This window comes from Ammodytes marinus (assembly GCF_949987685.1).
Source record: "Ammodytes marinus genome assembly, chromosome: 11".
Classification (NCBI taxonomy): domain Eukaryota; kingdom Metazoa; phylum Chordata; class Actinopteri; order Uranoscopiformes; family Ammodytidae; genus Ammodytes; species Ammodytes marinus.
This window is the reverse complement of record NC_137215.1, coordinates 24,692,021-24,705,165: the sequence shown is the minus strand read 5'-3', so window position 1 is coordinate 24,705,165 and position 13,145 is coordinate 24,692,021. Positions and strand designations below refer to the sequence as shown.

The window sequence follows — 13,145 nt, the reverse complement described above, 5'->3', positions numbered from 1 at the left end:
AACTTTATGATAAACGTTACTAATTCAGTTTAAGACTAAGAATGTTCACGCACAGCCCAAATAGGTTCATTTGCTCTGATGGTACTTAGTTGACTGTGATGGTGGTAACAACACAAAGAGATATTATCTTATTTGAATTGTTTGAAAGGGCAGTCTAATCAGTTTAAAAATGAAAGCTCAGTATACAAACTCAAAATACACAAACAATATAGCACTGGCACTAACTTCTTCCCCTTGAAGGTAATCCTCATCCCTGTCATGTGTCTTTAATGACTGATTATGGATAGGTCTAGCACATCATGTTCACACATTCAGAACATGGCGAAACACCATATAAATAAAAATAGACTCATGCAAGCACAACTACGATATGGGCGCCCCAAAGACACACACTCTCTCCACAAACACACACACACACTCTCTCATGCCAGACACAGCTGTGAGCACTCTCGTTTTGGCGATAATCACTCTGCTCTCTTCAAAGACTCTAAGTGAGCCATGACCATGGCCGCCCCTCCCCAAACACACACACACACACACACATACACACACACACACACACACACACACTAGACTGATGCTGTTAACATAATAGCTGTGTGAGCCATCCTTGAGCCATATAAACACTGCCACGTTTCCTCCTGTCATTTCTGCACAGCTGGACTCTCGCTGAATTCACAGACTTGAAGTAAAAATGAACACAAAAATACAATACAGAAACATGAATTGGGCCTGAACATTAATTTAACTTCCTCCCATGAAGTGTTGCTCAGTCCGATTCACTAACCTCAATCTAATCTCTCAGGAGCGTGGAGCTCATTGCGCTGTCATGCAGAGTTTGACATGCCTGCCCTACACTGTTGACCTCAAACTATACCTTTGACTGGAGTGGGATATATACAGTACGGTTCCGATGTTCCTCAAAACTATCAGGGGAGATCACATCATGCTGCGTTCATTCAAACAGGTGCACATCGCCCTATGTTGTACACGTGTTACAAAAATAGCGCAAAATCAGTTTGACTTCGGCCTGCTGTCATCAGGTATATACTCTTCATAATGAGCTATTGTATTAAACTGTCATTGGTTTGAATGAGGTTACGTGTTCTTCCCTGGCTCAGTCGTAAGCCTTGTGTCAGTAAACAGACCAGCTCTTCTGGGATCAGCCATTTGCTGTCAAAAGGTTTTGTGAAGTTACAAAAAGACAGATGATAATCCGTTCCCATTCACAAAAAATACATTGCACAAAGGGTTGGCTTTGTCTCAGAAAGCCCCAAAATCTAGTCATGCACACCGGTTCTTTTAATAGGACATTTTCCAAGATCTTCCTGCCAATACCTAAACAGGGAATCTTGAAGATTAAAGTGTGCGTGTGGAAGTTTGACCCGAGTTTGTGTGTCTGAGCTTGGATGACAATTGCAATGGAAGGTGCAATTATTGTAAATTCTGTTGCACAACATATAAAGACATGTGCTTCAGTTCAGGACCATTTTAGCTGCTGACTAACCCCACAGTAGTTGCATAGACTCATTTGACTACTGCTTCTGTTGTCAGTCACACCACAACACAGAGGTTGTCAATGCTAATCAGGGTTGTTTGATATTATGACATTCTGTATCCATAATTATAAATATCCCACACCTTGTTTGAAAGGCTTATTTCCCAATCAAAATGTTGACTTCCAATCATTCACTCCAGTGAATAATTGTTTGTATTCAGTGTGTGTACAGGATATTTTAAACCATTTAACTTACATTCTGGTAGTTCTGACGAATATAAATTATTAAAGATGTATTTCACTTAAGTTTTTTTTTCATTAGAAATGAATTAAATTACTCTTTATTTTGATAGTGTATCCAGTACTGCTGTGCCCACTTCAGATCAACACTCACGTCTCACGGCTATGGCTCTTTGCAGTTTTCTGCCATTTTACCCTCAACGTTTGTTTGTCTAACCAGTTATGGTTTATTTAAAGTAATGTGCAGTCACCCTCTTAGCCAACAAGCTCAATTACATTACAATACCGGCTCAGTAAATGGCTGATGGAGTGTAATTTCGGTAACACTTTACAACAAGGGTACATTAATTAACTGTTAGTTAATGCTAAGTTAATGCTGTTAACAAGAATCTTCCACATACCCACAGCCAACATTTAGCCATCTTACACAAAGGACAATTTAAATTCTTCATGTGGTGATTTTTTGACCACATGGTCCTTGGTTTCTTTAGCTTGCTTTACAATAAGGGTACATTCATTAACTGCTAGTTAATTCTTAGTTAAGGCTTAATAAGCATGTACGGGGGCGCCCTTAGCTCAGTTGGTAGGGCGTCCCCCCCATGGGCCTCGGCCAGCAGAGGACCCGGGTTCGATTCCAGCCCGCGGTCGTTCTCTGCATGTCACTCCCCTCTCTGCCCCATTTCAACTCTGTCTCTACACTATCAATAAAGCATAAAAATGCCCAAAAAATATCTAAAAAAAAAAAGAAAAGCATGTACTAAGCATGACCTAACTGTTAATAAATGCCTAGTAAATGCTTAATAAACATAATTAAGCATTAACTAAGTGTTATGCTTAGTTTATGCTTAAATAAGCATTAGTTAACGAATCATTAACTAACCGTAAATAACTAAGCATTAACACTTACTGCTTTAAGCCACTACGAGTAACTTTGTCAGTTGGCGGCCCCTTTGGGCAAAAGCGGTAGTATTTTTACGACGCCAGCTGTCGTAAAGCTGTTTTCTAGTGCGTGCCGGCCATGCAAGTGTCAAATGATTAGGACGCAATATAGGCTAGTGCATTTCCATGTGTTGAAAGTGTGAGGGCACGGACTCTTTTCAGCTCCGTAAGAGTGGTTAGTGACACTGCGCCATCAACTAATGCCAGTCAGTGCTACACCCACCTGATTGCAATGAGTTGATGCAGTGTCACCTAACTACTCTCACGGAGCTGAAAGATTCCGTGTCCTCACAGAAAGCGAGAGACGGCAGTTAGTATGGATCATGATGAGGTAATGTGTTTATGTTGTTGTAAATAATGACAATTTCAGATGAATAATGGTCATCTGATGATGGTGAAGCAAAGTAAACTTTGTTTTAGTAGGCTACCGCTCATTCATTTAGGAGTAAACACTGCAGTCTAGTTCACTCCTGTGAAATTGTATACACGTTGCTTGGCAACCCCCTCCTCCCGCCCGTCTATCACTCGGCCTTTTAACTTTTCTTCATTGCATTTTATTTTTTTTCTTTGATGGTTCAGCCCCGTTATCAGTCATTATGACGACAAATAACTGTCTCAAACAAGGCTCCCGCTCCCCTTCCCTCACCTGGAGGGATAGGCTTCTCAAATCGCATTGCTGCGCTACACTGAAATCTGCGACCAATACGAATAGCCTATGTGACCATGCGCAAACCGAAAATCGGACTGGGTGTGCGACCAGACCAAATGCAATAATCAAAACTATATAAAAACGTCTTTCTTTGCACTGATGGTCTCGTTTGCTGTTAAAGATAATTTATGAGGGGGCGCCATTGGCTCAGTTGGTAGGTAAAAAAAAGTAAATTTATGACTATCAGAGGAAACATGAGGCTGTTTTAAAGATATTTAAATGTTACTCGTAGAGGCTTTAATAGGCCTTAACTTTGCATTAACTAACCTAACTAACTTGAGCCTACGCAAAGGGCAATAATTAAAGCACAGGTGTTAGTAACAAGGCTCTATTCTATTCAAACACCCCCAAACTGAAGCAGCTAAATGGAATTCAGTCATAATTCAATTAGTCATTTGCACCTCTCTGTGCTTTTCTCACAGTGACAAGTCAAAAGGATTCGAATGGACTTAATTGGTACACGGCGTGTGCAATATTTCAAGTTGATTATAATGGAATTCACAGGCTGTGGAGCACTACTCAAACTACTGTACATATTTATTTTTAATTATACTTTATTGATGTCACATGCTATTTTAGTTGAAAGAAAAAGCACAACATTGTACATACCAGCTTTTAAATTAAATATCTTGAGTTTTAATCTGAACCAGGACAGTTCTGTTTAGTTGCTCTCTCCCATACATTTTCTTATTGTCTCAACATTGACCTATTCAATAAAGAATGCAAAATTGCAAACAAGGAAAAAAATCCAAAACAATATAAATTGATGTAGGGTTTAACACACCTGGCATCTAATGTTTCTTAAACCCTCATTCCAGCTGGATCAAGGTTTGTGACTATCGTGCCTAAACTGATGCAAATACCTCTGTAGAACTGAAAGAAACTTCCCGTCCGCAAACCGTACAGGGACAAAAAGAAGCCTTCAGTGTTTAGTGTGATACCTTCAGGTGGTCTGTAACCTTATCCAGCTGACTGCATGTGCCCTTTTGTTCCTGACTGAAGCACAAACATGCACATAGTAGGGGCGCGTGTGGAAGACGAAATGACCATGCTTTTGTGGCATTCTCAAAGACATGGCATCAGTTCCATTCATGGATTCAGTATGGCAGGCTATGCGCTGACAAGGAAGCTGTTGGTGTACACTGTAGATGATGTATTTGCTTCAACTTCAAAAATATTCAACCTTGTCGTATTTTAAAGGTCACATATGCTCATATTCAGGTTCAAAATCATAATATGGAGGACTAGGCCTATACAAGAAACTGTTTCCATGGTGCTGTTTCCAGAAAACCCTTTATATCTCACAATGCCATCGCTAATGCTTCATTTGTCAGCCTCTGTCTGAAACAGTCCATTTTAGAGCATGTCTCTTTAAGGGGCACTTTACACGGTGAAAACGTGACAGTTTTCCCGTTTTTGTTTTTTTTAAAAACCCCGTTCAGACACAATTTATCTGACATCTTCACTCGTACACATGTTTTCAGAGGAAACGGGACGAAATCGCTGTTGTAAGCATGCAAGCCAATAGTCAGCGGTGACACTTCATTTCATTTTTTTTTTTTCATTTAACTTTTATTTATCCTCGAGAGACCAATTGAGGGGTGACCCTCATTTTCAATGACGTCGAGTCAAAACAAATTCAAAACAACAATACAAACAAAATATTCAATGCAAAAACATCAAATACACAACAAGTGAAGAGAAGAAAAAACAAAACGATTGAAACATTTACAGAGTGGGGAAGAGTGGCAGCAATTAAAAGGCATAAAGTACAATATAGTCTAATTAAAAAACTTAGCCTAGTAGATAGCTCTTCCGGTACAATTTGATGCATAAAACCGTACTGTAACCGAAAATTAATGTCACTAACGTTCATAAAGCGGTTGGTGTAAGCTTGGGGTTACAAGTATTGTAAATGACAAGCTTTCTGTCCTCTTATTTCACCGCATTGAACTCGTGAAAACAGAAGACATGCTGATAGTGAAGAGGCTTTTCGTGAGTGGCTACCTTCCTGTTAGGCGTACTTCAAAATAAAAGTCAACTCACGTGTGTCCAGTGAAATGCTATTAATGTTTAGCCAGTGAAATGCTTTTACTGTGAAGCCGTAGCCTTAATGCTCCTTTTGTTGAACAGTAGCCTAACTTAACCGCTGCGCGCTGATAGTGTTTTTTAATGTAGAGAGAGCCGTGTACCTGTAATATAGAAGTGACTAGGGGTGGGTAAAAATATCTATTCTCCGATGCATTGCGATTCTCTCTCGAACGATTCCGAATCGATTCATGAAAGTTAATAATCGATAATTTTTTTTTTTACTAGTATTTAATATTAGTATTTCCTGCGCCACTGCGCATGCACACCACACAAGTGCGAGTTGTTAAAAGTGGCGACAAAAGGGCAGAGAGCAGCAAACCCATCTGACCTGCACTGGCTTTGTGTCTGTTTACGTTTTTGTATGAGAGCTGAATTCCAATACAGCACTTTTTTTCACTTTTGTACACCTTATACTGGTATTGTGCTAATGTTTTATTTGTTACCAGAAATGAAGGCACCTGGTTCTTATGTGTTATTATTGTTCAAAGATGTCATGTGAGAAAGAAAGAAATACTATAAATGATTTAAATACATTACATTTAATACAGCACTGTCAATTGTGCTGATGTTATGTTGCAATTTCCAAGAGGAGAGAGTTATACCATGGCTGTTTGTTCACAAGGCATACAATTAAATAGATAATTATTTAAATAAAATTTAAATTATTTTACTCTTTCTTGTGTATTTCTACTTGATACTGAATCGATATCGAAGCATTTCAATCAATATCGAATCGAAATCGAATCGAATTGTGACTTAATAAATCGAAATCGAATCGAATCGTGAGATTCTTGACAATACCCAGCCACGTTTATTTTGCTAGAAAAACAGGCAGAGCACAAATCTTTCCCCAGCCAAAGTGGCGGGTGAGTGGTCTCAATAACTTACTAATCGCTTGACTAAATTGGCAAGTGTTAGCCTATATTTTAGCCCTGCACGACACTCTCCGCTGATCACAGTGATGGTGCCGTGGAGACACCGTTCATGTTGTCTTCTAACTTTATAACTCGCTTGTGGGTATTTTGACAGCAAATGTTAATGACTACGCATGTGTGAGGTTGGAGCCGTGACGTCAGCGTTACCAGGGAAAATGGTTTCGGTGTTTACAAGAAACCAAAACTGTTGTGTTTTCCAAAAAATCCTCCCTGGGAGGTGATCTCAAAAACTTGCGGTTTCATGCGTGCGTTTGTTGTTTTCATGTACATGATATAGTGCATCCGCTGGAATTTTTCCACGTTTGCACCATTTCGTGTTGTCGTGTAAAGTGCCCCTAAGCTCCACCTTCAATATATCCCAGAGTGCTCTAACTGGTCATGAATCAAATGACTGCCAGTAAGATCCAGTGGTATCTGGGGAGAGAATGTTTTCAGAAGTTTTCAGATAGATGGAGTTGGAGGAAAAGAGATAGGGTTGTTTGTTTTTTATTATTCTTTCTGGAATCTCTAGTCACATTTGGGATCCATATTAATGTTGAAAACATGAACATTGCATTTTGAACAAGAGGTGACCTTTAATGCAAATCATTCCATCAATTCATGAAATAAACAAGTAGCTAGCCGCCTAGCCCATACGCCAATGTGTAAGTGTGATTAATGAAGGAGCCATATATTGTCCTGGCATGACAAATGGAAATAGTTTGCACACCAAAAGCCAGCTAATTAGGCATTTGTGGTGACAGGCAAACTGAGAAAGACACACACACACACACACACACACACACACACACACACACACACACACACACACACACACACACACACACACACACACACACACACACACACACACACACACACACACACACACACACACACACACACCTACCATGGGGTTGCCCGTTGGTGTCCGATAACAGAGGCCGTGTCGTTAGCGCGAGGCAGTGGCGCTGTGTTTACTGGCCCTTTAAGACAGCCCCGTGTTTCCATTGGCACGGTGACGTCAGAGCGGCGGAGGACTCCAGCCTATCCTCTCTAAACAGTGAAGCCAATGGTCCTGGCTGAGAGTCCTGCTTTCGGAGGGACACTTTTACACTGCACGAAAGCCAGGCAAAACACTCGTCGCTGAAATGAACCAGAGCCCGCAGTCACTCGCCGTGGATTAAAACGGAAACTTCAGCGATGGCTCTGAACGTGGAGAAGTAGCACGAGAAGCAAGCAGCACGCGCACGCCAACCGCCGTCGCCGCCAACGGAGCTCCTTCTACTGCAAAGCAACTCCTAGTAGATGCACGGCCACTGCTGAGAAAAATATGCCCTCGCCGAGCCGCCTCAACCCCGGCTCCAGTTGCAAATTCCCAGTCTTATAACCAGTATCGTGAGACATTCGGCGGCTTCTGTTTTTGTTTATTTTTTCCTCCTCTGTAACATATTAAGTCCGCTGTACGACCCACCTGCGATAGAGAGAATTATGGCAGGAAAACTGACAGCAATACAAGGCACGGGGATACTGCTGGTGACAGCCAATGTCGGATCCTTGTTCGAGGATGTAAGTTTCTCCATTGATAACACGCTTGTCTGTCAGTGGTGTTTGTGTTTTCTTTTTCATACTGTCAACTGTAATTAGCCATGCCCTATGCCATAATAACGTCTCAAGCTGGTCACGACTCCTGTGTCAAGTCGCGTGCGGGTTTACACACACCTCATACTCTCGTTCTTAAACACATATGATATGGGCCTCTCAGAACCAGAACCATAATAAGCATAGAACGCACATGCTAGCTATGTGTTTATTGGTTAAGTATCCTATGCATGCTGTGAGCCACGTTTTCCTTCCCGTCTTCTTAATGAATGACAACTAGGTAAACATTGAGTGATGATCGTAATCTGTAGGCTACTGTATGCAGCCTGTTACTGCTGTAGTATGGTAATGGACCTGATGGTTATTTTCTATGACCCAACCTGCAATTTATATAACCAGACAATGCAGCAGCAGTTTACCCATCTTTCAGGCTGATGTTAAATTGCTTGTGTGCACCACAGCCACTATAACAAAGTAATGCACTGCATGCATGTTTGTTCCACAAACCATATGCTACTATAAGTCTACCAGTATGTGTTTGCTTGTCTTGTACTGGTTAACAAAAGGAGTGTTTTTGTTGACCACTGCATCACTGGAGATCGTACTTACTTCCCTACCATCTACTCAAATTGTCCCTTAAGTTAAGATGCCGTAGCTGTGTTTTACACCTTTTAGTTATTTATTTTTATTAATTTCAGGGCCATATCTCACCAAACAAGAGGTAGGTAGGTTATTTCCTAAAGCAGAAAGAAGTATTGGGTATAACAGCGATGGTGAACAAGATTGTTGACTCACCAACATCCTATTTGCATTGTTATGAGAACAAGCAGCATTCAAATATTCACTCTAGATAAAAGCCGCATGCTTAACTTGGCTGAATTAAAAGCAAAAGTGTTAGAAATAGGTGTGTCAGACCTCCCAAGGAGGGTCTGACACTTGTTGAGCGATAGCAAATGGCTTATGGCTTTGTTGGTCTGGTTCCTAATGGCACTTTAATTATGGCGGAAAGTGTAACAGTTATACTTTATGCATGCTTTATGTTCAAACACGTTCAAACACTCGTGTCACTTTTCGGTGTTGTGACTATAAGAGAGTCCCTCTTTCTAACTCCTCCCGCCCGTGTGAAGAGCTGATCCCAAACATGAGGGGAAGAGCCTCACTGGAGTAAAGCCTATAAATAGCCTGCTTCTCTCTCACAAGCAGCCCCCTTTGAGTGTCCTGTGGTATTTTCTTTTCTCCAGCAGACTTCTAACAGACTGAGCATAAAATCACATTAGAGCTTGTTTCCTTCTAGGAATAATCATATATGAGGCTATGTATGGTCTGCAGTTTTTCGGCCCCCCACTTGGCCCCTATTATGCTAAATATAAGTTGTATAAAGTCTTTGTGTACCGCTCTTAATGTTTCCACTATCCGGTCCATTAAGGATGAGGAGATTCTGTCTTTTGGTGGCTCATCCCCCTGATTCTACAACATAAATATGTTTTTGAATACCAATATTTCCTTTGCTCTTCACAACTGACACGACATAGCTGCACGGTCCTGTGTTTACGGCCATTACGATTGTAAGCGCACTTTTAACAGCCTTAAAAGGCTGTGGTGTTTGAACAAGGAGTGGCGCTCTAAAACACAATTTTTTATCAATAAATCCCCACTGACTTCAGTTTTTTTTTTATTAGCTAGTAGATATCTCACATTTTTATTGTACTTTCTATCTCATGTTATGAGATCAAAGTAGCATGTCATGCAAATAGCATGTCAAAAATATCCTCCACATCCTGACCTTTTGATGTGTTTGACTGTAATAATCATCCTTTCAAAACAGAGTGTGCCGCCGTTGTATAGTTGCATGATAATTAACTTTTTAAAGTCACTATTAGCTTATGGTAATAATATTAGCAAATTCTAATAAATAATGCTATCTTACAGATATTGCTGACTTTGTTACACTTCTCTAGTTCTGATATTGTTGCACTATGTTTAGCAATTCACCTTTAATCAGCCATTGAGGCAGTACTACCAGCTGTTGAGCAAAACGTTACTAAGTCTGGCTTTATCGCTGCATACTTTCTGTGAACTTGTCTCCAGTCCATTGTATAATAGGTAGGAACTATAGACATGAGGTAAAATAGGTATAACATTACACTTTACTGCGGCTAGTCAATAACTGATTGAACTTCACATGCACTTTGAATTTATTTTTATCTGCACAGTTTAAGTGGAACAGAAACTTTTATTTCCAATTACTGAAAAAAAGCATCCTTCTGTGCCTAAGAGCCTTCTTCAACCTTTTAAAACCACACACTGCTGTTGTTCCAAGATGCTGTCTTAGACATAAGACTCGCAACAGTATTTTTCTGAATTTGTGGTACCAATTCATATGGAAAATAATCTCTAATCAACTGTGGTGTTGAAGATAAAATGGCTTTTCTGCTGATCAGTCTCATTGTGTCATTTGATCCATTTTAATTCTCCCTGACTCAGTTATTGTTTGAATATCTAAAGCTAAATATTTTCCCTTGTTGGTGTTATTAATTAATTATAAATTATGGCGCCACCTTGGTTTCTCCCATGTTTGACATGTTCACTTTGTGTGTGTAAGATAAAGCTCTGTTTGCTATTTTACTTTTCAATTATTTAACCAGCCAGTCCAAACATTGTAGGGTTTAGTGTTAAAGGTAACTGGAGTAAATAGATCAGCCACTCAGATGTACCTGTAAGACAAGAGGAAACACTGCGTTGTTCATGTGACACACCACACACTCAACAGGAATTTTCTTCCCCATTCTTTTCAGTCTTTATTTAATGATTCCCATCTAAACCTGTCCCTTTATCATCACTTAGCAGCCTTCACCCTGCTTCATGTTGAGAATTGCTGATCCTTCGCTGGACAGTGCCTTTTAGTTTTAAATGTTCAAATATTATTATCCCCATCACTTGTACTACTGCCATTTGAAAACTGTTGAGCAAAGAATATTACATTGTGACCTTGTGTTGAAACTGTTAGAGGGACGACAAAGCTTGAACATACATTATCCTACATTTATGCTTTATGTCCTCCCAAGCCTAATTAGGATATCTTCTCCCCCAAGGCTTGGGTTTATTATCCGTTCCCATCCTGAATACACATTGGGAAAACACTAGGGGAATCCCCATGGGTCCCGCGGGATTGCTGATCCAAAATCGTCCTGAAGTAAAAATATCAGCACAGACGAAGCCAAACACTGATTCTGCTTAGTTGCCAACTGTTGTCACAGTTTCCATGCCTGTTAATGGCCATTACATGAGTATAGGGTTCAAAGATAGTCAGTGAATAGATGAATGAAAACGGCTTTCTTCATCCAGGAGTTCCTTTTACTGTGTGCTACTTTAACAACAAGGCTGTTGCGCGGATGTAAAGTCCAGACACAGCTGTTGATGCAGTAGAGTCCTCCTTACATTACTTAACTGGAACCGTGTGCCAGTGTATGTGGGCATATTCTCAACAAACATATTTGAAGAGCCCTGCAGTGTCTCCTTTAAAGTATCAGTGTGTTTAAACAGGTGGAGACTGTGCTGCTGGGTAGACATGGGTGTCACCAAATAACAGCACTGTGAGATTTTGTTTTGAAAAAAGGATGGAGGTATAGTTCTTGAAGTGTGAAAGTAAATCTACTGTGCCAACAAACCGGTTACGGGAAACCACCCCATAATGTAAAGTTTGGCCACTGAAAATCACACTTGAACAACCAACATTGATTACGAGTCGCCACCTATTACCAACCTGGATAAAATATATTCTAGACAAGCCTGTGCCTGTGTAGATGTCAACCAGGTTTTACTTATGACGCAATGCCTGGAATCAAGCTGGTTTCATATGTCCCATCAACCAACAACCTGGATTTGCTTGCATTTGTTCAGTTTGAAGCTAAATAAACTGTACCACAAAGTAAACTTTCCCACTATTGTGCGGTCCAGAGAAAACAATCTTGTTGGGATTCGTGTGTCCACCATGTGATGTCTGGATGTGACCACATCTGACCTGCTGACAGTAACTGAGAGATTATATCATGGCTTTTGGAGACTTTCTATTGGAAATCTCAGTCCAATCCAATACAGATAATGAAATGAAGCCGGTTTCACACATGCACTGTGACTCTATGTGTTAATCAGAGTTGACCCGAGTGAGCTGAATATGTGAACACATTCTCAGACCTTATCTGGGTGGCCCCCAAGTCCTATCTCCCATTGTATGTTGTGCAACTAACTCATGACCAGTCATTTACAAATATCTGAGGCTGAAGTTTTCATTTAACAATGACAACAACAAAAAAATTCTGCAAACTGGAGATTCGGGCAGATGCAGAAATAGTCGCACAAGTCGCCGCCCCTCTCCCAAATTACCCGGACTATTTGTAACATAGGCTATGTGGAGCCGGACAATCTCCTGTGTGTACAGTATGTGTGAATAGGTAGATCCTCACTTCCTCCGGTTCAGATTCCCGGGATATTTTCTATAGTTCATTAGTGACAGGGGTTTGACAGACCGATGCCACCTCTCTAGCCATCTGCCATTGCTCAGGATGTAATCCGATGAGTAGCTCTGCTCTCAAAGGATACGTGGGTAGACTCCTCTAGATTCATATTATCCTAATGATGGCTCCCACATTCTCCTCTAGTGCCCTCATTGCAGCAAACACCAGGCACTGGCTGTGGTTTTCCTTTGATTAAAACCACTCTGTTTTTGATTACAGAGGCACCTTTTAGCTGCAAAGCCAAGATGACCGTATTGTGATGCAATAGACTTTCTATGAATAGCCATCCCTTGTGAGTTTGGTCTTCCAACTTATTTTTCATCACGTCTCTCCTGTTTCTGCCTCTCCTGTCCGCTGACAGTTCATTAGCTCAGGCTATCGTAGCCCCGACCCCACTGAGCTGGCATATTTACAACACCAAAGATAGAACAGAGCTGGAAAATATTCCTGCCTGACTCAAACCTGGAAGCCATGAATATACTGCTCCCATTACTTTGTCTGCTATGACTATTGTACAGTGTTTTGAGAGGTCTTTGTTATGCGAACTTACTCCTCTGGCTCTCATTAGTGGTAAGGAGGAGTGTAAAGATGTTACAGCAGTAGACCCTGGCAACTATATTTAGCTGCTTGTCACATGG

The 13,145-nt window shown here is 40.7% G+C and overlaps 1 protein-coding gene across 1 annotated transcript in view; it reads left to right on the top strand.

Moving 5' to 3' along the window:
- Positions 1-7,501: 7,501 nt before the first annotated feature.
- The window catches only part of inpp5a (inositol polyphosphate-5-phosphatase A), a 150,300-nt gene continuing 144,656 nt past the window's right edge, over positions 7,502-13,145 (top strand). The window contains exon 1 of the mRNA XM_080036224.1: positions 7,502-7,960. Within this exon, the coding sequence (XP_079892350.1) occupies positions 7,883-7,960 (78 nt within the window). The 5' untranslated portion in view covers positions 7,502-7,882. The remainder of the gene's footprint in view (positions 7,961-13,145) is intronic.